This window comes from Plecotus auritus, assembly GCF_963455305.1.
Source record: "Plecotus auritus genome assembly, chromosome: 4".
In the NCBI taxonomy this organism is placed as follows: Eukaryota; Metazoa; Chordata; class Mammalia; order Chiroptera; family Vespertilionidae; genus Plecotus; species Plecotus auritus.
In genome coordinates this window covers 154804287-154830501 of record NC_137775.1, presented here as the reverse complement: position 1 = coordinate 154830501, position 26215 = coordinate 154804287, and the positions used below count along the sequence as shown (strand labels likewise).

The following is a 26215-nucleotide window of genomic DNA, read 5'->3' as shown; positions in this document are numbered from 1 at the left end:
GTTTGGGGCATATTTTCCTGGCATGATTCGGGCCCTTTAATTCATGTGGAACAATGTCTGAATAGCACAACATACCTAACTATTGTTGCTGATCAAGTTCATCCTATCATGTTGATGGCGTATCCCAATGGAGATGGCTTCTTCCAACAAGACAATGCGCCATGCCACGGTGCTCGTATTGTGCAGGAGTGGTTTCAGGAACATGAGAGAGACTTTACCTTGCTTAGGTGGTCCCCACAATCACCAGATCTCAATCCAATTGAGCATTTGTGGGACGAAGTTAAAAGAGCCACCAGGCAGCTGGTTCCACAACCATCAAATCTCACAGAACAGGACAGTGCTATTCATCAGGCCTGGTGTCAGATTCCTCGCATCACCTTTCAACATCTTGTGGAGTCAATGCCAAGAAGAATCGCTGCAGTATTGAAGGCAAAAGTTGGCCCAACGAAGTACTGATGGGGTGATCATAATAATCTGGCCACTCAGTGTATATGGCATCTATATAAATAGTAACAGTTTTACTTCTTCCTTTTCAATGTGGATATCCTTTATTTCTTTTTGTTGCCTAATACCACTGGCCATCCTTTTCTTTTTTCCTGACCTTAGAGGAAAATCTTCCAGCTTTTCACCATTGACATATTGTTAGCTGTGGACTTGCCATTTATGACCTTTATTATGCTGAGGCATATTTCCACTATACTCAATTTGTTGAGAGTTTTTATCATAAATGGTGCCCATCTAGGGATAGAAAGAAGATGGTGACTTTTAGCTTCTATCCTTGGAGAGCATCTCAGCAGGTCCCTAATGTGTGTTCAGTTAGATGCCTGCCCCTGAGGCCAACACTTTAAGATTAACAAATGAGCCTCTTTCACACAAAGTCTGGACCCCTCTTAATTGGCTGCCTCTAAACTGGGTCCTCAGTTAGGTGAGTCTGAGTGTGCAAGCCCTTTAAAAGCTGTTTCTCAGCTGTTTGCTATAGTCTTGTAGGTCATGTGGATATGAGACCCACTGGCTTTTAAAGCTAGATGTTTTGGGAATGCATCTTTCAGGTACAGGTTTTAAATGTTGGGGTATCTGATATAGGGTTCAAACCTTTCATTCCTCAGGGAGAAGCTCCAGGTTTTGAGTCCCCTCTTGAATGTGTGTTGCCATGCCATGGGTGGGATTTATGGCAAGATTGGGTATCAGCCTCTCCTACCCGCTTCAATGTTTTTTTTGTTTGTTTGCCCAATGTGTAGCAGTTGGTAAGCTAGTTTTTAGTTTGTTTGTTTGTGTTCAGAGAAAGTTGTTCCATATGTAGTTATAGATCTGGTGTGTTTGTGGTAGAAAGTGAGTTCAGGGTGCTACCATTTTAAACCAGAACCAGAGCTGAATATCCTATATAATAAAGAGCTAATATGCTAATTAGAATGGAATGACCTTCCAGAATGACCAGTGGCCCAGGGCGGGGCCATGAAGGCCGAGACAGCTGGGGCTTCGAGGGCCAAACCCCTTGCATGAATTTCGTGAACCAGGCCTCTAGTTTCTAAATACACAGCAAACATAAATAACACAGGAAGAGAACACATTCAGCAAGAAATTATTTGCAGGAAAATTTTTAGAATCAAGTGATCCAACTGTCCATTTAGTTGGGTATGCTACTCTTGCTGTTTCTACCTGCACTTCTATGAAAACTGCTACATGTGAGCTGGTGGCAGGGATGGGGTGGCCTGGGAAAGGGGAGTGGGGGAAAGGAAATGACTACAGCAGTAGCCAATAGAGATAGAGTCTTCACAAACTTATAGGACCATTATTTTTAAATGATTAGTCTTAAATCTCTGAGGCAGTGGTCGGCAAACGCATTAGTCAACAGAGCGGCAAACCGCAGCTCACGAGCCGCATGTGGCTCGCGAGCTGCAGTTTGCCGACCACTGCTCTGGGGGATCCTGTTATGCTGCAGATTCTGATTCAGTGGGTATGCATGTTTAACAAGTCTGCAGGTGACGCTGAGGCTGAGGCTGTCACAGTTCCCCTTCATAAGTGTGTAGAATGGAGCATTTCTGAAATGTGTAGACATAAGCTTACTAGCCTCTGAGAACAGTTGGCAAAGGAAAATAGGAGTAATGCATAAACAGTCCATGAATAGACAATAACAGCTGCTTATAGTAGCAATATTAAACCCCATTTCTATAATCAAAAGTTAAAAAGAAAAAGAAAAATTATTTTTCTAATAACAAAAGTATTTACAGGCACGCCTCAGAGATATTGGGAGTTCAGTTCCAGACCACTGCAATAAAGCGATAAAGCGAGTACTATAATAAAAGAGAGTTGTAATCTTTTTGTTGGCAGAGGGGTCTTGCCTTCAATTTATATATATAAAAAAGCACCATCTGTGAAGCTCAATAAAACAAGGTATTTCATGAATACTTAAAAATGCAGCTACCTTTGAGCTGAAAAGAAAAAAGCAATGATCATGTATGTATTTGATACAAATATAAAACACTCATTTTTAGTTTATTAGCTCAGATCACTCCAAACAACTCAGAAAAACCAATCATCAGTAATTTTGTTGACATATGCAGAAAAAGGTAATGAATAGTGATTTCTTAGGTAGAGTTCAAAATCCACTTAACATGGTAGATAAGCCAGAAGAGGTGAGCATAGTGAAAGCAGCCACAGTGTTGCAAACATCTTAGACTTCAACCACAAAAACTGACTTGCCAGCTCCAGCTAAAAAGATATTGTGGAGCTCTGACCATTGACAGGATATTAAAAGATTGACAGAATATTGCATGCATATAAATCCAAACACAAATCTCCTGAATGTTCAGAGTAAATTTTCAGAAAAAAACATTTCTTTTTCTGATATGATACTCACTCTACTTGCTTTTTTTTCTGACATTAAAAACTAAATAGATTGTTCTTTCTTCATGCACTTGTCAGCAACAATAAGCATTAATCCATTTTCACAAGCTATAGATTTTCAAGCTTAAGTTATGAACAGCAATTATAATTTTTGTGATAGTTAAACATAGTTTGAAATGAAAATGTGCCTCTCTACCAAATGGTAGAGTTTTCTATTGGATAAAATATACAAACTCATCCAGGTACAGTTATAAGTATTCAAACATCTACCTTCCCCGAACACCATACTATTTCTTTAGAGCAAAACAAGAGGTCACCTATTTAATACATTCCCCAATGTACTCCACTCTGACCTCAGTGCCTGTGTGTGCCATTCTTTAAGGAGTTGTTTTTCCTACTGGGTATTTTTAATATAATCCACTCACATTAGTGTATGGATTGTCTTTCCTCATATTTTATACAACTTAGAGAAAAGATGGTGAGGAAAGATAAATATTAGAATTTACAGGTATTTAGTTAAATAATATTAAAGATACATCAGTCAAAACTTTTTCCTTCATGCCTATGTACTGAGATGCATTTCTGTACGAAGATTATAAAATCTGACTCATTGATTAGATATGCAGACCTTATTTGAGGTGGCTATGTATTTCCTCATCCAATTCCTTTTTTAAAATATATTTTCATTGATTTCAGAGAGGAAGGGAGAGGGAGAGAGAGATAGAAACATCAATGATGAGAATCATTGATCGACTGCCTCCTGCACGCCCCCTACTGGGAATTGAGCCCTGAGCAGGAATCAAACCATGACCTCCTCATAGGTCTATGCTCAACCACTGAGCTATGCTGGCTAGCCTCCTCATCCAATTCTTCAGCACAGTGCCTACTTTACATAATTTAGACCATCTCAGTTCAAGAATTAAAGAGATTTCCTTATATTTCTCTTAGAGCAACATGTCCACAAATATCCTAATGCAAAGAGAGTAAAGTTTTCTCTTAATCCTCAGAAGAGGATTTCTAGAATCTCATCTTACACTTCATTATCTTAGGAGGATATATTTTCCCCTCCTGGTGACTATAAATGGACAGATACTAAGTCAGTATGCTTTGAGTACCTTCAGATTTTTTAAGGATACCTCTGAATTGGTGGTGTCTTGGTTGGGGTATTCATTATTTACCCTGGAAGCTAAAATTAAGACGAAGTAATTCTTAATTTTATTATCCAAACAAACCCATTTCTAATACTTCATCCTATAAACCTCTCTGTATAAAACACAAGACATAAAGTGGCTCATTTTCTCTCTCTATAAAGATCTTTTTAGGCAGACTGGTGCTCTCTGCAATATGTGAACCCTTGCTAAAGAAAGCAAGATTACCTAACAATCCTCCTATCTAATAAGAGTAATATGCAAATTGACCATCACTCCAACACACAAGATGGCTGCTCCATGTGGTCAAAGATGGCTGCCCCCATGTGGACACAAGATGGCCACCACAAGATGCCCAGCAGGGGAGGGCAGTTGGGAGGACAGACCTGCAAGGGAGGGCAGTTGTGGGTGATCAAGCTTGCAGGGGAGGGCAGTTAGGGGTGACCAGGCTGGCAGAGGAGGGAAGTTGGGGGCGACCGGGCTGCAGAGAAGGGCAGTTGGGGGGGACCCAGGCCTTCAGGGGAGAGCAGTTGGGGGGGACCAGGCCTACAGGGGAGGGCAGTTGGGGGGAACAGGCCTGCAGGGGAGGAGAGTTAGGGGTGACCAGGCCTGCAGGGGAGGGCAGTTAGGGGCAATCAGGTTGGCAGGGGAGGGCAGTTAGGGGCAATCATGTTGGCAGGGGAGCAATTAGGCATCAATCAGGCTAGCAGGGGAGTGGTTAGGGATGATCAGGCTGGCAGGCAGAAGCGGTTAGGGGCAATCAGGAAGGCAGGCAGGTGAGCGGTTGGGAGCCAGCAGTCCTGGATTGTGAGAGGGATGTCCAACTGCCCGGTCTGAACAGACAGTCAGACATCCCTCGAGGGGTCCCAGATTGGAGAGGGTGCAGGCTGGGCTGAGGGACACACTCTCCCTGTACACAAATTTCATGCACTGGGCCTCTAGTAAGTCTAGTAAAAAAGAAATTTTTCCCAGTCCAGAATTTAAGTCATGATGCTATAAAGAATTAAACCAAATATCCTTTGCTTTTCTTCCAACTGACTCAAAAAATTAGGCTAGGACAAAGTGTCAATATTGAATTAGGAAGAATATTTCAGAAGGAAATATGGATTCACAAAGAAATATAGATTTAAAGAAAATACTTTAAACAGAAAATCAGGGTAAACGTTTTGTGACAAAAGAGGAACTAGGCAAAGTGCAGGAGTTTAAGTAAGAATGTCTTTTAATGGCTGAAATCATTCTGTCAGAGGTGATAATGAAAGCAAAAATATTACAACAAATAACTATTAATGCATTCTCTTCTTTGTCATTGTTCATACATTAATTCCTTTATTCTCATTTACATATTTTCATACTAGGACAACATTCTGAAGTCATGAAGTATAAGTTGTATGTAACTGAGTAGAAAGATCAAAATCAACTCAGATTTCCAGAAGAGCTGCAGAATGTGGAAAATTACAAAGACCTTAACATGGAGAGCCAAAATGTGCTACCAATGACTCCCATCTGCATAATCAGTGTTAAAAATAGAAGCCCATACTGTTATAAAGTAAGACCATAATTATAATGCCTGCTGTTGCTATGCAAAGAATCCCACAGAGAAGGAGATTTAGGTAATATATAATAAATAAACACACAGGCTAATCATTTATTTTTCCATTCTTAAATGTCTTGCAAAATAATGATGCTCATGAAATGTAATGTACTGACAATCCTGGGGTCTGTTGCAAATGAACAGGCACACTGCCGAGAATGATGCTGTCTTCCCTTGATGAGAAATATAAGAGTTGAGGGTCCTTAATTTGTTTAGAATGTCCACTCCTCCGCTGAATTTGTCACCAGGGAATCAATTAGTGAATCAGCACCAAATAAACATAATTTGTCCATGCTAGAACCTGGTCCGTAGAAACTGTGCACAAGATGAATTTTTAAAGGTGCTGGTTTCTTGTTCAGATTATGGATTTTAATGACATCTTAATAATTGTTAGAATTGTATTGCTGCTTATTGCAAAAATGAATAGAGCCACCATTTCATCAACTCTAAGATTAGGCACTTTTTAAAAAAATAAAGCGTATTAAATCTTCATTTGTAGGTCAGTATTCACAAAGGTCCCGATGTTGCTGGTACATAAATGTAAAAATTCATTTGCTATCTAGAAAGTAGAAGAAATGTTACTGTTTATCAGGAAGCAGTGAAAAAAAATAAAACAGGTAATACTCAAATTTACATATCCAAGATACCCTACTTTTTGTTATTCAGCATCATTTGTCAAGCTGCAGAGAAAAGCTCTCTGGTGAACTATATAGTAAGACAATGCATATTCCCATTCAAGAAGGATAAGCTTCCCAACTCTCCAGACCTGCATGTAGCCAGGTAAGGATTGTTCACCAATGAATCTGCACTGGGCAAGCATTTCTACTCTTGGCTCTCCCTTCAGGCCATCTCCCATTCGGAGGTGTCTATACTATACTATTCCTTTTGAAGGGACTATTTGTTTGTGCTCTTTGTGATCCATTGAATAAAGCCACACTTTAGCTCCACCATCTTATATTTTATTTCCTTTTGTACATCTATCTTCTGTTTTTCCACTTGGTTACAAATCTTCCCAAAGGCATAATTTTATAATACTGAAAACTGGGGCTTCTTTAAGGAAATCTACATCTCCTGTGATTCTTCTAAATCTAATAAATCAAATAATCTACATAGAATTTTTTTCTCTACTTGTAAAAGAAAGGCATATAGTTTTATAAATACCAGTCACGTTTCCTCATAACAGTTAAAGGTAAAGAAAACTAATACATTTGTTGACAGAGATGCTCTAGAATGTTTTCAATCCTTTACCCTAATTTAGCCACACAGAGATCCAAGGAATTTGACATTCAGGGCTCATTGAGCAGTGATAAAATTTATTATATAATTTTAAGAGAGAATACTTGCTAAAATAAAACTTTTAACTACTATACTTCCTTTTGAAAACATGCTTTCCCACCAGAACAAGTTTTTGTTTTGTTTTATTTTTTTGTTTTTCAATGGATTATTTTTATCTCTATTATATAAATGGTTATATGAATATCTTAGTTTAATCATAACATGTTTGTTATTGGACTAATGGTCTTAACAGTGATACAATATTTCCCTTATTTATTATAATATGAATATATTATATTGTTATTTTGAATACATCCTATCCAAATAGATTGTAGCCATAATTGTTCAGCCTTTTTTTCAGTGACTAAATAGTGGCAAAAATGATCAAAACAAAAGATTGGGTTACCTTCCTAGACACAAGCACTCAATCACTCAATCACACAAACACACACACACACACACACACACACACACACACACACACAGAAATAGTGTTCTGAAAATTCCACTTAAAAAATTATCAATTTGACTGGTTCACATTTTGAAAATGGACAATTCTGCACTGTTAAAATTTACAATGTTCTGGAGTGTCTGCAGAAGATAGAACAGATGCTGATGAATCCCTGGCTATTAGAAATGCATGGAATTATATTAGGGATTCAATGTGATAGTACATATAACATATTTATCATGATCTTGGCACATAGTAAAAGCTAAATAGTTATCAGTGGCAGCACCACAATCTGTATTTAAGACACAGATTAGGGTCAACAGTCTGATTGAAAGTAAAATAAGAAAACTTGTTTTAAAGTTGTTATTTTAAAGCAAGTGTATTGCTTTTATCTTTTATTTTATTTTATTTTATCTTATTTTATTTTATTATTTTTAAAATATATTTTATTGATTTGTTACAGAGAGGAAGGAAGAGGGATAAAGAGTTAGAAACATCGATGGGAGAGAAACATCGATCAGCTGCCTCTTGCACACCTCCTACTGGGGATGTGCCCGCAACCAAGGTAATGCCCTTGACCAGAATCGAACCTGGGACCCTTCAGTCTGCAGGCTGACGCTCTATCCACTGAGCCAAACCAGTCAGGGCTATTTTATTTTATTTTATTTTATTTTATTTTATTTTATTTTATTTTATTTTATTTTAATGCGCCTGAGAAGGAAAGGCTGATGAGAATTATGGATGAAGTGAAAAATTCTCCCCCAGAGGCTACACCAGTGGTACCTATAATGATTAAAGAAAGGCTTCCGTTTAGGGAAGGTAGGATCGGCACTCATTCCTATTTATGTGCAGGGGGCACAGACACTAAATAATAACTAAACCAGAGGCCTGACCACCTCTGGAGTTCTGCTAACACGCAGATGTCCACATTTACATGATATTCTCTCTAATCCCTGAGTAATTTGGTTTTGCTGTGTTGAACACTACTTTCTCCTATTCTCTTTTACTGTTATATTCCAATTTTAGCTCATGAATTTTAATTGTTAATTCTACTTCCACATTAATCATCTAGGAAACACATCCTGATATTGGACAATGTATGGCCAGCATGTCTGTGAAGCAATCGGTATTTATAGTAATGTTATCTTCATTTTAAATTTCATTTTAATGTAGTATTTATTTTAAAGGCATATTTTATCTCTACCATTTATTATCAAGTTTTTAGTCTCTTTTTAATTTCTAAGTTATTTACTTTCTCTTTTTATTTTATTTCCTTTGTAAATTTCAATCTCTCCAAATATCTACCATTTTCAATTTTACATAACCTTTTCTAATCAATATGTTAAATTATTTTTTATTTTTTAAAAACATAAACTAGAAATAATCAATAAATGAAGTCAGAATTCTGCAAAAAAGCTATATATGTACTAACTTTTCAAAGGTGAAAATGATCTCTTATTCCATTCCTCTCAGAATAAAGATGGAATCTAGTGATCTGCTTGATAGTTATGAGCCTTATTTACTCAGTCTTCATTTATATCTTCATTTACATTAAGTATCTCAAAAGTTCAAGAATGTATTGAAAAACAATAATTGGCTAGACATGTCCAGAAGGAGTTACAAAATAATTTATAAACCCTCTTTGATAAAATGCAAAAAAGTAACATGTTAACTAATGTTACTAAAGTAGTATACATACATATATTTGTATTTTTGTATATACTTACTTATTTTGTTTTCATTGATCTGCATGCACAGTATGAAATCATAAATCCAACAAATAGCACCACACCAACACCGAGCAAGACCATTTCTACCAGGCCAAGGAGCTTTATTTTTCCAGTCACTTGGTTTTTGAACATTTCTGCCTTCTCATCGCCAATGGTACCAGTCTGTAATCAAGTTAATAATTAGCATTATTTGTGTAGATCATTAGAGCAAAATACTTAAAATCCTCCACTTACATATCACTCTTTCCCCCCAAACATCTATATAGGTATTAGTCATCTGTATCTTTAAGACATGCCAATGAAATTCCCTTTGCATGTTCAAGGAGACAATATATGCCAAGGTAGAATACAGAGTGAAATATAACCCACTTCCCTTTACACATGTTGTCTGGCACTCTTCAATATGCTAGCTCCATTGATCTTTAAAACTGTCTTACTGAAATCTTTCACAATTTTCCAAAGTATTTTTCCTAGTGACATAGGAAAATGGCAAGGGTCAACTATTTAATTCCCTATAAAGACTTGATGCATTTCCTAATTCTGTGGCTAATCAATTCCATGGTTTACACAAAAAATATCCTGTCAGGCAACAGTGGTCGGCAAACTGCGGCTCACGAGTAATTATTGGGATCGAGAGTCTAGGTCAGTGGTCTGCAAACTCATTGGTCAACAGAGCGGCAAACCGCGGCTCGCAAGCCGCAGTTTGCCGACCACTGGATAGACCTTCTACAACTGCTTTAACCTAGCTTTTGTAAGTTTGGTTGGCTTTTATTAACTATAATATTCAGTGAGCCTTGAATTATTTGAAGTTAGATGTGTGAATGACTCTAACACAAACATATGACAAGAAAAAATGTTTAACAGATGCATTTTGAAAATAATCTAAAATGATAAAAAGTGCACAGAAAACTAAGACAAATTTGATATTTCTATGTGGTTTGGTTCTCTCAAATAGCTATAAGTAATATTATGTAAACTCATCTATAAGGACAATGAAAACACATACAACCTCCAATATACATTAAAAGTATATTCAATTTTGAAATGTCGAAAGTATTTTTATATACAAAGAAGTTTACTGCTTTTAATACTAATAGATAAAAATACTAACCTCATTAAGCCAAAGAATAGGCACAATATAGTTCCTAGTCAGACGCTTTAAAGCCCTGTAATATACATTTAAAATTATGAAAATATATTATACATATATGACAGAAATTTTAGTAATTACCAGTATCAATAAATATTCAAAAATTAGTTACTCTTGCAACTTGGTAAAGTTCCTTGATTTTTGTTCCCTGTAATGAATCATTTAGGTTTTAATATGGCTGTTTCTCAGATATCTTCTATTCTAAAAGCCTTCATAGCAGATTTATAGTTGATTGACTCTTTCTAAACACAGATTTTCCCTTTAAACTAATTCTACTCAGGAAAGTAAAATAAGAATTTTAGAAACTATTGTCATAGAAATATTTGGAGAGTAAGCAAAATGTGAGATGCCACCTAATATTTTAAAACATTCCAAACTATATATAAACTAGAGGCCTGGTGCACGAAATTCATGCACGGGGGGTGGTGTTCCTCAGCCCAGCCTGCACCCTCTCCAATCTGGGACCCCTCGGGGGATGTCCGACTGCCAGATGTGTCCCTGCAGGATCAGGCCTAAACCAGCAGCCGGACATCCCTCTTGCAATCTGGGACCGATGGCTCCTAACCACTCTCCTGCCTGCCTGCCTGATTGCACCCTAACCACTCCCCTGCTGGCCTGATTGCCGCCTAACTGCTCCCCTGCTGCTCTGATTGCCCCAAACTGTCCTCCCCTGCCAGTCTGATTGCCTCCTAACTGCTCTGATTGCCCCAAACTGTCCTCCCCTGCCGGCCTGATCACCCCCTAACTGTTGGCTCCCCTGAGTTGGCCTGATTTTGCCCCAAACTGCTTGCTCCTTCACTGGCCTGATTGCCCCTAACTGCTTGCTCCCCTGCCGGCCTGATTGCCCTTAACCACCTCTACCTCAGCCCCCAACACCGTGGCTTTGTCCGGAAGGAAGTCAGACATCCAGAAAAAGTTCAGTAGACCCAGTCTAATTAGCATATTACCCTTTTATTAGTATAGATTCACTTCAGTGAATACCAGATGTACTTCTAAATTACAAATGAAAGTTATAAGCATTTAATAATTATTATTTAATATAGTCAAGCCAAAAAGAAGTTCAAGTTTTATATTATTTCCAGTTACATTCATAGATTTACTCACATTCTTACAAGAAAATACTAAAAATCATGTAAAGATAACCTTGGTCAAGATACTCACTCAATTTTTTTTGATTGCTTGACCAATATGTTGACTTGCAGCCGTTTTGCAAATTGTAAAGTGAATCCAGTTATCTAAAAAAGAGAACAAACTAAAATTATTTTTAACTTCTTTTGAAAACATTCTTTTATAAATAGCCAACATTAAATTGTAATGTTATATAGAACTTAAGGTGAATCTGTTCTATTTGAAACTTGTGTATTTATTAATAAATAATTGGACATGTTAAATATTTCCTACATAACTATCCATAATTGCATTATGTGCATATGTATGTGCATGCATATACATGCAAGCACACATGCATATATATGTAAACACACATATAATTTCTTTGCCCACTCTAATGTCAAGGTTTTAGCTAGATTTGTGATGTTTACCAGAAATGGTTTTGGGGAATCAACAATAACATAACAGTACTAAAACATAAAAGCATATACAGTTTATATAGTTCCTAAAATATGCAAGGTCAAGTATATATTCTGTCAGAATCCATATATCTTCAGTTTGATCATACTACTATCATTATTAAGATAAAATAAAAATTGCTACTAAAATTCCGGCATTCCATTAAATTTTTGAAAAGTAGAACAGTAAAATAATTAAAACTGTTGTGCTTATAGCATTTTTATAGATTTTTTGTGACACTAAATATAATAGATCTAGCCCCCAATTCACATATACCTATAAAATCTCCTTTTATCCCTCATAATATAATATAAAGGGTTTCTTTATATAAGCAATGATTAGAATCATTCCCATCACTAGTATTCCTGACCCATGATCCATTAAAAATGCTTAAAAAGTTCCATAATCTTAAAAACTAAAATTAAGTTACCTTGATATTTCATAAGGTAATAGAAAAAAATCAATGTAATTTTTATCGAAATAAAAGTAATTTATCAATAAATATGATTAATAAATGTAATTGACAAGGAGATAATTTATTTTTTTTCTTTCAGTTAATTTAAAAAAACACAATATTAAACAAGGCAGATCAATAGTATATTTGCTTACAGGTTCAACATCTAAGAATGTGCTGTGTTCTTCTTCATTTGGATGTAAGCCTTCAATAGTTGCTCTAATTTCAGGAGTAGCATGTAGGAAATGAGGAAGTGAAATGATCACAGGTTTTCCTGAAAACAAGTTTTAAGAAGATAATTGGGGATAAATATTTCACATAACACTAAAAACAGATTCTTTGAAAATACAATTTTAAAAAATGCATAGCTGGGTTTGAACACTAATTTTGGGGGATGAAGGTGAGGGAGAATTATAACATCTGATTGCTACTGTACAAATAAAATAACAAAATTCTCCATTATTCTACTAAGCAGTCAGTTGATTCTGTTGTTTATGCCTTAGGTATTAATTTTTAATATGTAAGGTTTAGCTGCTGAACACAGTTTTAACCATATATGTTTTTGTTTTAGGTAGTAATATATCTATGAACTAAGAATTAAGTAAGAGGTTTTCTTTCTTTATTCTCACCACTCCAATATAAAGAACATGAGCAAACCAAGACAGACCACAAATTGTGTGTAAGTCAGCCTTTGTTTCAGAGACACACTGAAAATATACTTATTTTTATTTACTATTTTCAAAGAAAGAAAAAATGGCCGATGGATAAGTTGAAATGCTCATAGTATTCTGGGAATTATTTTCCTTTTACCCTAAATTTAAAAGGAGCACAAGGATTCTATATGGCAAAAGAAACAATAACAACAACAATAATAACAATAATAAGGCTATCAATAGAATGGGAGAAAATATTTGCCCTCTAGATATCTAATAAGTAGTTAATATGCCAAAAATCCAAAATATACAAAGAACCCATACAACTCAAAAAGACAATGAGCATAATAATAATAATAATAATAATCCTATCTAATAAAAGAGTAATATGCAAATTGACTGTCAATCCAACCCACAAGATGGCTGCCCCCATGAGGTCAAAGATGGATGCCCCCATGTGGACACAAGATGGCCACCACAAGATGGCCAGCAGGGAAGGGCAGTTGGGAGGGACCAGGCCTGCAAGGGAGGGCAGTTGTGGGCAATCAGGCCAGGAGGGGAGGGCAGTTGGGGGTGACCAGGCCAGCAGGGGAGGGCAGTTGGGAGGGACCAGGCCTGCAAGGGGGGGGGGCAGTTGGGGGCAATCAAGCCTGCAGAAGAGGGCAGTTAGGAGTGACCAGGCTGGCAGAGGAGGGAAGTTGGGGGCGACCGGGCCTGCAGGGAAGGGCAGTTGTGGGGGACCCAGGTCTGCAGGGGAGGGCAGTTAGGGGCAATCAGGCTGACAGGGGAGCAGTTAGGCATCAATCAGGCAGGCAGGGGAGTGGTTAGGGGGTAATCAGGCTGGTAGGCAGAAGTGGTTAGGGGCAATCAGGAAGGCAGGCAGGCGAGCAGTTGGGAGCCAGCAGTCCTGGATTGTGAGAGGATCGGGCCTAAATGGGCAGTCAGACATCCCTCGAGGGGTCCCAGATTGGAGAGGGTGCAGGCTGGGCTGAGGGACACACACCCCTGTGCACAAATTTTGTGCACCGGGCCTCTAGTAATAATAATAATAATAAATGGAAAAGAGCCTAGACATTTTCCTTAAGTAACACAGGGAAATACTAGTATGATTTTATTGACTAATAACTAACCTTTGCAGCACTGAAACACAATTAGGACCTTGAACAAAGTACAAAAGCAAAACAAAAATTTCCTACCACCACCCTTACTTTCTGTCCTTATTGCTTTCTCACTTTAAATTTTTGGTCAAAGGGATCTTGGGTAAAGGTTACATTTTAAAGAATACTGCAAATTACATCATGAATTGTAATACTGTAAATATTTACTCACCTTCTTTGCACTTGCTAATGTCTAGCAAACCATAAAAGGTACAATTATTTGAGATCTCTGGGTCTGTGCAAAAACAATGGTTATCTGGATTTTGAATTGGAGATGCAAAGGCCTTGGGTGGAAGAATAAATCTAAACACAGAAATTCCTTTCAGATTAAGTTCGGCTCCAAACACAGCATAGATGGACCTAAACACAGAGAAGAAAAAGCTTCATTCCAGGCATCTGAACTATATTCCGGAGATTAATTTTTTTTTCTTAGTTTTAGATTTATATTTTTGCTTTCACTTGGAAAAATCTAATATACTCTTATCAGAATTCTTACTAATTTTTAGGAAAAAAAAAAAGTCATTGTGAAATTTTAAGGCATACCAGAACTCAGTATGCCTTAATCAGAACTCAATTTCTTGCAAATGGTTTGAGCTATCCTTACCTTTATTTTCAAAATCTTCTAAGAATAATTTTTGCTTGTGAAGTACCATGGTGTATTGATACTAAAGACATTTTTTTTAAGTTTATTTCCTTCATAGACTAAATATTTATATGACTGCCTCAAATACTTTTTTGTGCCCACTTCAAAAAAATAAAACTAAAATGTCTGTCTTTCAAAACAGTCATGAAGAGAAAGACCACTTACTTGTTGCAAGTGTGTGCATGTGTGCTTAATATAATATATCCTATACCTCCATCATTTACCAAGTGTCCACCATAATCTTGGTAATGTGCTGGGGCTCAATAAATATTTCTTCCAATCCCCAGATAACTCTATAGGAAGAAACACTGCTCTCTTTAATTTTACAGATAAGGAAAAGATTCAGAGATATTAAACACTTGCTTCCAACCACATAGCCTTTGGGAACAGGGTTAGGATTCAAGCATATTGGTGTGGGTTCCAATGCTCTGTGGTATCTACTAGGCCCCATCAATTGGAAAAGATGCTGTAGTGGAGGTGGAACACATTAATTAACATAGTTCGGTGACAGTGGCATCACCTTCTCTGGACATCTTAGAAAAAAAATGGGCATAGAAGGCTAGACTTGACTATTATTAAATACTAGAGGCCCGGTGCACAAAATTCGTGCATGGATAAGGTCCCTAGGACTGGTCGGCGATCAGGGCCAATCTGTGGGGTGACCAACGGGGTGATTGGGGGTTCCTGCTCGCACCCACCTTGGCCGGCCTGGCACCGCCCACTCACCGGACCCACCTCCCGCCGCCAGTAGCAGTCACCTCCCTCTGCAGGTCAACTGGTGGGGTGATCAGGGGACCCCCGCTGGCACCCGCCTTGGCTGGGCTATGGCCTATGGGCTGGGGGCAGCTCCTGTGTTGAGCATCTGCCCCCTGGTAGTCAGTGCATCATAGCAGCTGGTTGTTCTGCCAGTGGATCGATTTGCATATTAGGCTTTTATTATATAGTATAATGCAAGTTTAGTAAAAGAAAGAGTTCTTGCTTAGAAATAACAAGAAGAGAATGATTTATATTATGTAAAATATCTTTCTACAGCCTTTACTTTTTTTAAAAAGCATTAATAAACATATTATGACTGTCATATTATATTTATTCTTAATAAATGAAGAAAAGTTTCACTACGTGTACTTTATTTTTCTCAAATAACATTAAGTGTGAGCTTTTTGGCCTGTATTTTATTACATGGGGAAAATTTTCTGACTCACAGAAATATATCAGTCTTTGTCTTACCTGCAAATGTCAGAGGAGAAGAATTGCAGTACCCGGGTCTTCTCAACAAAAGGAGGAAATGAGGCTGCATCTGTTTAAAAATTAAGCCAGTGGCAAGTGATTAGATGTAATGTGTGTCCTAGAAGAATACAGAAATCTCTATTCCAGCATGGTCAATAGAAATAGTAATGTAAATTGTATCTGTAATTTTAAAATTCTCTAGCAGCCACAATTTTAAAAGTAAAACAAAATATGTATGTTTTATTTAACCCAATATACCCAAAATATTGTTATTTAAACATGTAGTAGAGTGGCACTTTTTTTTTTTACCATGAAATTGACTTAGAATTCCTTTTCAGTTTGCATTGTACTTTTGATAGTGATTCATTCATCTGCTCTAATGGCTGACTAATATTATTGAAATGATTTTTTAAAGTTCTCTCACTAAGAATTTCTTGCAAATGGTTTGAAAACATACCCATCAAACTAAAAAGAGCATTTTTTTAGTTTATTGAATTTCTGCTGTGGTTATGATCCATGGCACACTTTGGATACATGAAGAAATAATGAGATAACTCCTCTATTTGCTCCTTAAAAGAATATCACCAAACTGAGCCACCACTGAATGTTTTGTTTATAATATAAGACTCATCCTTCAATTATGAATTCTAGGTTATTTTTCTGGTAAGTTTCTAACCATATAATCTTATTACCTTTCACTTATACTCTTGTGATAAGTAAAATGTAACAGAAGATCACAATGTACTTGATCCTGCCATTAAGAGAACTGAATGTTTCAGATTGCTTAAACTCCCCAAACAGGTCACTGAATGGGCATTGCCTACAACTGTCTCACCAATGTCTTAACCATTAAAGAAAAAGAACATTGAAAATATTTAAAAATCATTACCTGAAATATCACTGAAGATTACATCATAATCATAGCAACAATTAGATAGCTGATAATAGCAGGGTGTTAAAAAAGCATCCAAATGTATATTAATACTTTTATTTTAATCTCTTCCAACTTCATGAAGAAGGTAGAGGAAGCCTTTTTAAGTTGTGATGAAAACACATTGCAACTTTTTCTGTTTCGTGACCAAGAATCTGTCTTATAGGGATCATAGCAGAGTCCCCTACTCTATCCAATCTACCTCTGCTCCTGGTTTGTTTTATTTCTGTTTTCCTCTTAGATCTTATAATTTCATACCAGTTTCTCACTTATTTATACTATTGTCATTATTGAATGTCCTAGCTCCTCTTTTAAAACTTCTCTACTTCTTGGCTTTGGACAGAAATGTTTAATACTTTTTTTTTTCTAGACCATAAAGAACCCGTCAGTACTTAGGAACAGCACAGTGCCTTTCACTCTGCATCTAAGGACTGAAGTATTATGCCTGTGCAATTACTAGAGTTAGTGGTATTGGGACACTTTACAATTGATAAGCAGACATGCTTTACTTAGAATTTTTTTTTTTTTCCTTTCATCCACTCTCAAGGCTCAAAGCACTACCAATCAAACCCGTGTTTGTTCTATAAGGGAGTGATAACAAAATTAAATAAAAATGCCAAACTCAACAACACTTTGGTATTCCTCTTTATTACCTATTTTTTGCATAATTTTGTATCTAAAGTTCTTCGTCTTTATTATACCGTTTTCCTACAGGGTATTGCCTCACCAATTTTGTGAACATCATTCTTCTGCCTCTACTTCTTAGTTGTTGAAAGCCCACCTCTGTTTTAATTACTCATGATGTTTGATTTCCATTGCTCTTTAAAATCTTAATTCTTAAACTAATAGGCACATGTGTACTTTGTTTTTCTTCAAGGAGTACAATCAGCCAGTTCTAACCATACTGTAGGTTCATAGTCCTGTGTTTTTCCCAAATCTTATTCAGAATGTTCATCTTTGCATACATTTTTCATGGTTAGTAGACACCTTACCTTGTTTTTTGTTGTTATTTTCGCTCTCATTCTGACCACCTTATTCAAATAGACAGCTCTGTCTTGCAACTCTATCGATCGATCCTACCTCAGCACGAAACCTTACTTGGAACCATGATTCACCTTCTGTAATTACCTTGATTTTTTTTTTCAATTTTAAATTATATGTACAGTATTTACAAATGATGTGAATAGTAGCTATGTTTTTTATTCCATTACTTCTATTGTCAGGAAGGCAGTTCATTAAGTAAAGCTTTTACAAAGCAAACATTTCCCTAGTAATTCAATAAAGGCTAATCCTTGATGCTTAGTCTTCAGAAATCCTATCACATTAAGCAGATATTTACTAAACCTGTAAAAGAGTAGAGACTCTGAATTATGTTCTGGGGTTATAAAGACAGGTAAACATATACTCTCCCCTTCAGAATCCTCTAGGTATGATGGTGGATTTGTGGGAGAGAGGGAGATGGGTTCATTGTGATTATTGCCAAGAAAAATGCTCTTACCTGTACCATTGACCATGTCACAATAACTTGGCCAATAGCCGAGAGTCCTTAGGAATAAAAAGAAAGAAAGTGAATAAACATTCTCATTTCAAGAGCACCTTTCTTATGTTACTTTGTCTGTTATGATGCAATACCGCTAAAATAAAGCTTAGACATGACAAATGCTAAATTCAAGAAATGTTGTAACTCCTTCAGTCCATATTTTCTTTGAAGCTTTCATCTTGTTGAAGTAAATTAAGTGCCTGATACCATTAAGTAACCAGATTACAAGATAAAACTGTTTACATAGAAACAATTTGGAATAGACACCAGTCTGAAAAAAGGAAATTGAGAAACATTGACCAGAAATTTAGATCTCTGCGTAGGGGATATTTTTTTTTCCAATGGGAGAAATAAATTATTTGGTAGTATGTTGAGTACTCAAACTGAATAGAAGAAATAATATTCAGTGGGTAACTGATGTGAGCTCAGTATGAGAGGAGAGGGTAATGTGGGGAAAGAGAAGCAGATGTTTGATTAATAGAGATTGGAAACATGCAGTTAACCAATTTAGAACCGCCCTTTTAGTTCTTGCATGATCTGGCATTAAAGTAGGACTGAGTTTATTAATTTATGCTCTCCTATCTAGACAAGACATATATATCTGGACACTGAGTGGCCAGATTATTATGATCTCTGAATGCATAATAATCTGGCCACTCAGTGTATATCCTATATAATAAAAGGCTAATATGCAAACTGTCCCCTCAACCAGGAGTTCGACCAGCAGGCAGGCTGGCCAGCTGCCCATGTCTCCTCCCCCTGGTCAGGCTGGCAGGACCCCATCAATGCACGAATTCATGCACTGGGTCTCTATACTGGGTGGCCAGATTATTATGCGTTCAGAGATCATAACAATCTGGCCTCTCAGTATATATATATATATATATATATATATATATATATATATATATGCACACACACACACACACACACACAATAAAAAAATATAGTGGTAATAGTTTCTCTGTATCCTCGGTCACTTTTTGGTGATAGAAAAACTTATTCTTATTCTTAATATATCATCCAGTGAGATACCAATGCATGTTGATGCTTCTTTTTAAAAACAGAATAGGTTGTTAATCATGCTCAGTGTTGCCATGATCAGTTACATTAACTTTATTATAATCTTGAAATTCTTACTCTAACTGGGAGCACTTAGCAACTCTCCTCAAAATCTCTCTGTAATACTGAAATAGAGGAAATGTTCATGTTCTTCAATATATAAACCATGATGTGACTTCCCCTTAAATGATCATTTAGAAGTGTTTGCTTTCCTCCACTAAACTCTATAAAAACATGTAACTATGGACTCCGTAGAAGAAAAAGTACCACAGTAGTGAATACTCAACTGTTGTCAATTCTTCCATAGGGGCTCAGATGTGAGGAAATGGTTGGTTATATTAATAAAAACATTTTATCTCTTCAATATTTTTGACAGAGAGAGAGAGAGAGAGAGAGAGAGAGAGAGAGAAAGAGAGAGAGGTGAGAGAAACATTGATCTGCTGCCTTCTGCATGTTCCTTGACCAGGGATGGAACCCTAACCTGGGTGTGTGTCCTGACAAGGAATCGAACCCACCACCTTTTGGTGTATGGGAGGACACTCCAACCAAATAAGCCACCTGGCCAGGCTCTTTCCATTTTGAATACTTTGATCTTTTTCGGAAAGCAAGTGGCCTAAAACATATTTATTAACATCAAGGAGAAGAAAAGGTTTTCTGCCCTGAAATGTATTATGGTTCTTCCTATTTTACTCATATGATAAATTTCCTATACTTCAGTTGAATAGGCAGGAGCTGGGAAAAGAAAGAAAATCATGGCTGGCAATATGAACATATCACATTCTATTACTACTTCAAAAGAAGCATGCTCCTTATTTCCAAGTTTTATATGCAAATTTTAAAACTACTTGAAATATAAAAAACTACTTAAAATATAGAAACATTTTATATTTTCATTAATAAGAATTTTTAAAAAGCTGAGCTATCATATATAGAAATTATTTCAAGAAGTTTTTGAAGGGGTAAGTCATAGAAGTGTTAGCACGGATTCATTAAGCTTTTATCTTTATAGACACATTAGGTCATGTCAATGGGATGAATATTTTTATTTGATATGCTCCATAAACAAGTTTAAAAAGCCAGTAAAACGTATTTGTATATCTCCTAGATCCTTGGTCGGCAAACTGCGGCTCGCGAGCCACACGCGGCTCGCGAGCCGCAGTTTGCCTCTCTGTTGACTAATGAGCTTGCCGACCACTGTCCTAGATGATCAGCTGGTGCATTGATTTTCTCTCTTTTCATTTTGTGGTTATCTAATTGGATGGGGCACTATAATGCTAGTTACACAGCAGAAATGAAAACAGTCCCTTTGGATTTCTTCATGTAAGAGAACCTGGGGCTGATTTTCAGCAGTGAGGCACTGGTATAACCAGCTTTCATAAATAAAGGGTTAATGCCTTATAGAACAGGAATTCTCAGAGCTGAGATAGAGACAGATCTGTTGCAGAGGTGAGTGTCTACGCAACACCTGCTTTAGAGTACCCTGGTAACACACACACACACACACACACACACACACACACACACACACACACTTTACCTGGATACTTACTTTTTATCTTTATAAGTGTCAATTATGGCAACTTTGCTTACATCGTCTTTTCCATTGTAAACTCTATAAACTCCATCTACAGTATCGTTGTACTGAAAATACATGTACCAAGAAAAAATTATTTCTAGAACAACCCATACTCTCCAAGTTATAAAATATGTAATTAACTCATTTTTGTATTTCTCAGACTGGTTATTCATAATTATTTTATATGATTTAAAGTATATAGGCCATGAAGTTTTAAAATTATTCTTTTAGATGTTAAAAAGACAGAATATAAAAGATTCCAAGAAATAAGTGCTAGATGCTGAGACAAAGGAAGAAAACATATCAGAAGTTGATATAACCCAGACTCTAGTGTTCTTTTTCATAATTAAGCCAGTAAGACAGTTTGGATTACTATTCCTATTATATTGAGGTGAGGACATATTGAACAAAATCTATGAGAACAATGACAGATTTCTAGAGTTATTCTAAATATTATGATCTTTAATAAGTGGTTACCAAAAACTAGGTATACAAAATTAAAAACAAAATTACCCAAGTATTTGAGTTAAAAAATATATAACTGGGCCTTGCTGCCATCTCTCAGTAGTTGAGAGTTGACCTATGAACCAGGATGTCATGGTTCAATTCCCAATCAGGGCACATGCCCAGGTTGCAGATTTGATCCTGTGTGGGGCGTGCAGGAGGCAGCCAATCAAAGATCCTGTCTCATCATTGATGTTTCTATCTCCTTCTCCCTCTCTGAAATCAACAAAAATATATGAGAATAATAGTAGTAATAATTGGTCAATGGGGGAAAAGAGGACATATGTAATACTTTCAACAATAAAGATTAAAAAATAATAATAACTGAATCTCTGATCCCTTAGGCTCTCTACATTGATACTTAACTGATAATGTTGCAATCATGAACACTTTCTAAAAGTAAAATAACAACAATGAACTGGAGAATATAACTAATAACACATAGAGTGTCAAATCATTGTCAAAATTCCAATTCAAGGGTCAGCTTGTCTTATTTATAATTCAAAACATTGATCTATAGTTAAGTCTATCACTAAATTCACATTTTCCTTAATCTTCAAACTGTCATTTCATTTATAGACCACTAGAAATTTTTATTAATAAACTCCATAAAAATAGGACATTGCTAATTTATCAGTGTTGTGTGTGTAAATTTAGGCTTTAAATGTACATTAAAACAATTTGTAAGAGGTCTAAAGAAGGAGGAATGAAAGAACTAATACATTTAACACAATTAAAATGTTGACATTAAACTTGATTTTCTGAGAAGGTAAGTCAAAACTGAAAATAGTGTTCAAAGCCTTACCAGCGTATAACTTAATTTTAGACAAATTGTATATTTATCAAAAAAGAAATCCTGATCAAATATCTTCTTAATTAAAAATTTAATTGTTAAATTTATATAAGTAAATTTTATAAACTTGAAAAGCTGAAGCATGTGAACTAAAAGATTTTGAAAAATTAGAATATATATTCCCAGATAATAAATAGGGCTAACACACTAAATTATAAAATTATAGATTTCCAATGCTATTTTATTTATCCAATTAAAGAATAACAATATCAACATTTATATTTGGTACTCACAGGATAAAACACACCAACTGTTGAAGAAATTGGGTATGGTACCAAATTCAAGAATGGATCCTTATAGCCCCACAATAGTTCTTTCACAGTTCTCCTTTGAAACAGAGATGACTTTGACTTTTTGATAAGTGAATTGAGTAACACTTGAACAAATGGATTTGGATAGAGATGGGCTGCAGCCTACAAAAACAAAACAAAACAAAAAAACAACAAAAAAAAAACTGTGTAAGACATCATTTGTAGTATTAAATATTTAACAAATAAATGGATTAAATATGAGAATTAATTTTTTTGAATATATTTTATTGATTTTTTACAGAGTTGAAGAGAGAGGGATAGAAAGTTAGAAACATCAATGAGAGACATCGATCAGCTGCCTCCTGCACGCCCCCTACTGGGGATGTGCCCGCAACCCAGGTACATGCGCTTGACCAGAATCGAACCTGGGACCCTTCAGTCTGCAGGCCGACGCTCTATCCACTGAGCCAAACCGGTTAGGGCGAGAATTAACTTTAATAAAAATTTTTAAAAACTATTTTTCTAAAATTACTGCAAAATCTTTCCAGAGCTAAAAGTATAATTTTTTCTAATCCCTAGATAAGCACATTTGAGTGCCTCAGTTTCAACGACAAGAAGTCTTTCAAAATTATTTTTTTCCAATGATACACTTGAAGTGGTCTTCCAATTCAGTTGATTTTTTTCATCTTTCCTAATGACCAAAACTCTATTCAAATAAGGACTTAGGAGCAGAATAAATACTATCTAGTGAGAGTTCTAATCATGAGATTAATTATAGTGGATTCCAGAGCATTTCAAAACACATCATTTTGTTTGTCTACTCACAGCGACAGCCAGATTGAGAACAGTGAAAGTGTCATTCTCTGATCCAACTGACAGGGTAGGTTCAAAGATGGCACCATTGGGCTGTACAAAGGAGACTGTGTTGCTCAGAGAGTCCTGGGTTATGTTTTCCTTGGCGAGATAACGAACTCTGAAATACAGAAGTAAATAAAATTAAAAAAAACATTGTGTCAAGTGAAAGTTAGGTCTCAAATGCCATTCATTTATACAACGAATATTTTTGAATGTATAGAATGTGCCAGAAATGATGTTAAACCATTGGCATAAGCCAATGCTGGTTCTCTAGCAAATTAGAGAAAGGGGTCTTAAATTTGCACATCATAATATGTGTTATTTCAGGAGTTTACAGAGTACATGGTTAAAACAGAACAGATACAAATCTAGGCTTGGGGTGGTCATGGTGGGGATAAAGGTCAAGACACATTTTTTAAAAATATATGTATTTTATTGATTTTTTACAGAGAGGAAGGGAGAGGAATAGAGAGTTAGAAACATCGATGAGAGAGAAACATCGATCAGCTGCCTCCTGCACACCTTCTACTGGGATGTGCCCGCGACCAAGGTACATGCCCTTGACCAGAATCGAACCTGGGACCTTTCAGTCTGCAGGCCGACGCTCTATCCACTGAGCCAAACCGGTTAGGGCCAAGACACATTTTGTAGCAATTCCACATAAGTGGTCTGAATTACAAAAAGAAGTTTAGTTAGGGAAAACAGGTTTGAAAGTGGCACATAGGAGGTAAGAAGAACCTGGTGTATTTTTAGAAATGCAAATGGTAGAATTTGGTTGGATTATAAAGTGAGAGAGTAAGGAGAGTGGTAGGAAATAAGCAAGATCTCAAACATAAAGGCTTATATCTCACACTCAAATGTTTAGTCTTTCTCCTTAGGGTAAGGAGGGGACAGGAGAAAGGTTTAAGTGGGAGAATATTAATAACACATTGTCTTCGAAAGAATGCTCAAAATAGATAATCTATCCAGCACTGGCTGGCTGTTCCATATTTTTCAGTGCTTCAATGAGAATAAAGATAACTAATGGAATATAATTTACTTTTTACCGACTAATTTCCCTCCCTTTCCCATATATTGAATCTTGACTAGTATTAAACCAGTATTCATTGGCTCTACCATATCTAGTTTCATGGTACCAACTACATTTCAGGGATGTATTGAAGGGTGATTACTATGGAGAAAAATCTTGGCAAGTACAAGATATTCACTGAGATAAAATAATGGACACACCATTTGTTGCACTAGAATATATTTTAATGTTTATGATGTAAGAAGAATAGATAACTAAGGTAAAGACTGAAAAAAATGGAATTGAAATGTAAAAAGCAATACTTTTCACTCAGGTATAATAAAAATGTAAATTTCTGTAGGGTATGGATTATGAGTGTTTTGTCTCTCCAGCTCAGTGCCTGGTGGATGGTGAGTTCTCCATAAATATTTTTGAATGAACAAATTAATTAATGGCTCACATTATTTCAAAAGAGACCTCCCAATCATCTAGAAAAAGATTTTATTTTTAATATTTAATCAAAGCTTTATTATTTATTCTTATTGGAGTTCTAAAGACATACAAAGAACATACAAATCTAAATCAGCACCCAGGACAGTTTATTACTAGTTATTTACTATTTTCTCTTACAGAGATGTAAATTTAAAATTATATTACATATTATTCACATTTAAAGTTGAAATAATAGGTATAAAATTGTGACCTCAAGTCTAGCTTATTTAAATTGTACTTACAACATTATACCAGTAGATGGCACTCACTGAGAAAAATTCTTTAAATTGAGGCCTGTTAATAGAATGTGCTTTTTAAAAAAAGAACATAATCACTCAATTTTTTGGTTTAAAAATTAGAATGTAGGCAGGTTTTGGAAAGTGTTGGTTAAGAATGTCAAAGGGAGTAATTTGCCTTATATTTTTTCCCAAGACTGCTTTCTTTGTATTCCTGCAAAAACAAAGTAACTCAAACATTCTATATGTTTGAGATTTGAAAATATTCTGAAGGATTTACTAAATATTCATAGAGCTATAGAGATGGTGAATGTTGGAATAAATGCCATTAAGATCTCAATCCTGGAAATTTTAAGCAGCCATCAGCCAAATAAGCCTGTGGTTCTGTATGAGACAGAATACCCTCCTACACTTCCAATTTCACCTGGATTCAGAGCATCATTTATGGGGTGGTAGCTTCACTTCAACAGATGTAAGATTCTCAAGCTATTAACTTTTTCTGAAAGGTAGTTTCCCATTATTTAAGGCATGCCAGCAGACACTAATGACTCAATTATGGTGACATTTGTGAGACAGGATGACTCCAACATGATCAAAAACCCCTTTAACATTGTCACATGCTAACCTGACTAGCTCAGTGAAGACCTGCATGGCATCCTTGTAAACTCAGAGACCTAAAGTAACCACAAAGGTGGATCTGAAATTAAACCTTCTTTAGCTAAAAGCAGTTTATGGTGGGTAGTCATGTCCTAGGCTGGTATCTTCCCTGACAAAGGTCAATCTCTACCTTAACTAAGCCTGCCTATTGTCTTTTGCATCTGATAACATTCCTTTGGAATGTCAGGGTAGCTCACCTTTTCCCAGACCTCACAGGGCACAACCAGTACACTAGGACCGAGACCATAAATCCTCTCATTGCTTTATCATGTTAATTGTTGACTGTTAACTATCCTGTACCCACCTTTGTAAAAGATATATGTGTCTATCATTTTACTTTTCATCCAATCCCAGAGG

At 36.1% G+C, this 26215-nt stretch overlaps 1 protein-coding gene across 19 annotated transcripts in view; it reads right to left on the bottom strand.

Moving 5' to 3' along the window:
- Positions 1 to 2475: 2475 nt before the first annotated feature.
- CD36 (CD36 molecule (CD36 blood group)) overlaps positions 2476 to 26215 on the bottom strand; it is an 87837-nt gene continuing 64097 nt past the window's right edge. For 17 of the 19 annotated variants that reach the window (XM_080665661.1, XM_080665658.1, XM_080665668.1 and 14 more), the window contains 11 exons: positions 23435 to 23582; positions 22592 to 22771; positions 20975 to 21066; positions 18322 to 18368; positions 15893 to 15962; positions 14195 to 14382; positions 12368 to 12486; positions 11351 to 11424; positions 10151 to 10205; positions 9037 to 9201; positions 5116 to 6142 (listed from right to left, as the gene is read on the bottom strand). In XM_080665661.1, the coding sequence (XP_080521787.1) occupies positions 9037 to 9201; positions 10151 to 10205; positions 11351 to 11424; positions 12368 to 12486; positions 14195 to 14382; positions 15893 to 15962; positions 18322 to 18368; positions 20975 to 21066; positions 22592 to 22771; positions 23435 to 23582 (1138 nt within the window). In that variant the 3' untranslated portion in view covers positions 5116 to 6142. Of the gene's footprint in view, positions 6143 to 9036; positions 9202 to 10150; positions 10206 to 11350; positions 11425 to 12367; positions 12487 to 14194; positions 14383 to 15892; positions 15963 to 18321; positions 18369 to 20974; positions 21067 to 22591; positions 22772 to 23434; positions 23583 to 26215 lie in introns of all 19 variants that reach the window. The other 2 variants (XM_080665656.1, XM_080665667.1) reach the window with 2 other exon arrangements.